Source organism: Pundamilia nyererei, unplaced genomic scaffold, assembly GCF_000239375.1.
Source record: "Pundamilia nyererei isolate P.nyererei 1_Seehausen unplaced genomic scaffold, PunNye1.0 scaffold02038, whole genome shotgun sequence".
In the NCBI taxonomy this organism is placed as follows: Eukaryota; Metazoa; Chordata; class Actinopteri; order Cichliformes; family Cichlidae; genus Pundamilia; species Pundamilia nyererei.
The window spans coordinates 1-1,309 of NW_005189439.1; the positions used below are offsets into that span (position 1 = coordinate 1).

A 1,309-nucleotide genomic window follows, 5' to 3' on the forward strand; every position below is an offset into this window, starting at 1 on the left:
CGCTATGAATTGTGGGATGTATGGGACCACGAAGCGTGCACCGGACCACGCTTGATATTTGGGGAAATCGACAGCGCATTTGGAGTATGCATTTGAAGCACACTTCGAATTGGGACAGCCGTCGTCGTGTGGCGGTGACGTAACCGCACTTGAAATGCGTACTTCAAGCGTACAGACCCTGAATTGGGACACAGCCTCAGTGTCGAGGAGTAGCTCCTCCCCCCGTCTTTAATGAGGGGACCAGCTGACCTTTGGAGCAAGCTCAGCATAGGTGAGGTTCGGCTTCACGTTCATGCACTGCTGCTGAGCACCATGCTTTGTTTTTACCCCAACTTTGCCAAGCACACTCTGGCAGACTCACGGACACCTGTACAGGTAAGGAGGCCTTAACCGGGTCTTCCTGCCTGAAGAGCTCAGGAAAGCTAACTCCACCTAATCACTGAGATCCTTTTAAAGTCATTCTAGTTTTTTATAAAGCAGACTTTTATTATTAGTTTTACATTTTCAGTCTCTTACAAGGATTTTAATTCTGTCTGTTAACATGTCTGTCTGATAACCTTTGTGTCTGTCAGCTCAGAGGTCCTCTCCCTGTGACCTCTGACCTTTGTGTTGGAAGATCACACCTAAGTGAACACGGCTTTGTGCAGACTCAGCTGGAGCTGTGACCCACCTGTGTGTGAGGCAGTGGGAGACAGACTGGACGGATGAGTTGGTTAAACTCCACCCGCTCACTCAGCCTCAGCAGGGCGATGTCGTTGTTGTAGTTGTTGGGTTGGAAGTCCGGGTGGAGGAAGATCCGGTCTACGGAGAGGTTGGTGGCCCGACGTTTGTCTCTGGCATCATGGAGACCAAGGAAGACCTGAAGGACAGAACAAGCAGGTCACTTACAGCCGATAAGCATCCGTCCCACGGTTTGGCAGAGACACAAAGCTGATCACAGATATAGGAGAGAACTTCAGAAACCTTGACGTGGTCAGCGGCCACGGGAACGACACTAGTGTCCCTCCTCAGGGACCGCAGGATGTGGGCAGCTGTGAGGACCCAGGACTCCGACAGCAGGGCCCCAGAGCCGAACCAGCGATCCTCTGGGACCCTGGACAGGTCCTCCACACTGAGCAGGACCTGCCAGGGGAAGAAGCCAGGCTCGGCGCTACGACCGCCCACAATCCGCTTCACCTGAGGGGGGAGAGGGCGGGATGGCTGGCCGCAGGCTGGACACGCAGAGACATCAGGCAGACAGATGAACAGGCAGACAGGTTAACAGGCAGACAGGTGAACAGACAGACAGGTGAACAGGCAGACAGGTGAA

The 1,309-nt window shown here is 53.6% G+C and overlaps 1 protein-coding gene across 1 annotated transcript in view; it reads right to left on the bottom strand.

Moving 5' to 3' along the window:
- Positions 1 to 670: 670 nt before the first annotated feature.
- masp1 (MBL associated serine protease 1) overlaps positions 671 to 1,309 on the bottom strand; it is a gene marked incomplete at its 3' end in the record, with an annotated part of 6,250 nt that continues 5,611 nt past the window's right edge. Inside the window, exons 10-11 of the mRNA XM_005755598.1 lie at positions 964 to 1,211; positions 671 to 859 (exon numbers count right to left, since the gene is read on the bottom strand). Coding sequence (XP_005755655.1) covers positions 671 to 859; positions 964 to 1,211 — 437 coding nt within the window. The remainder of the gene's footprint in view (positions 860 to 963; positions 1,212 to 1,309) is intronic.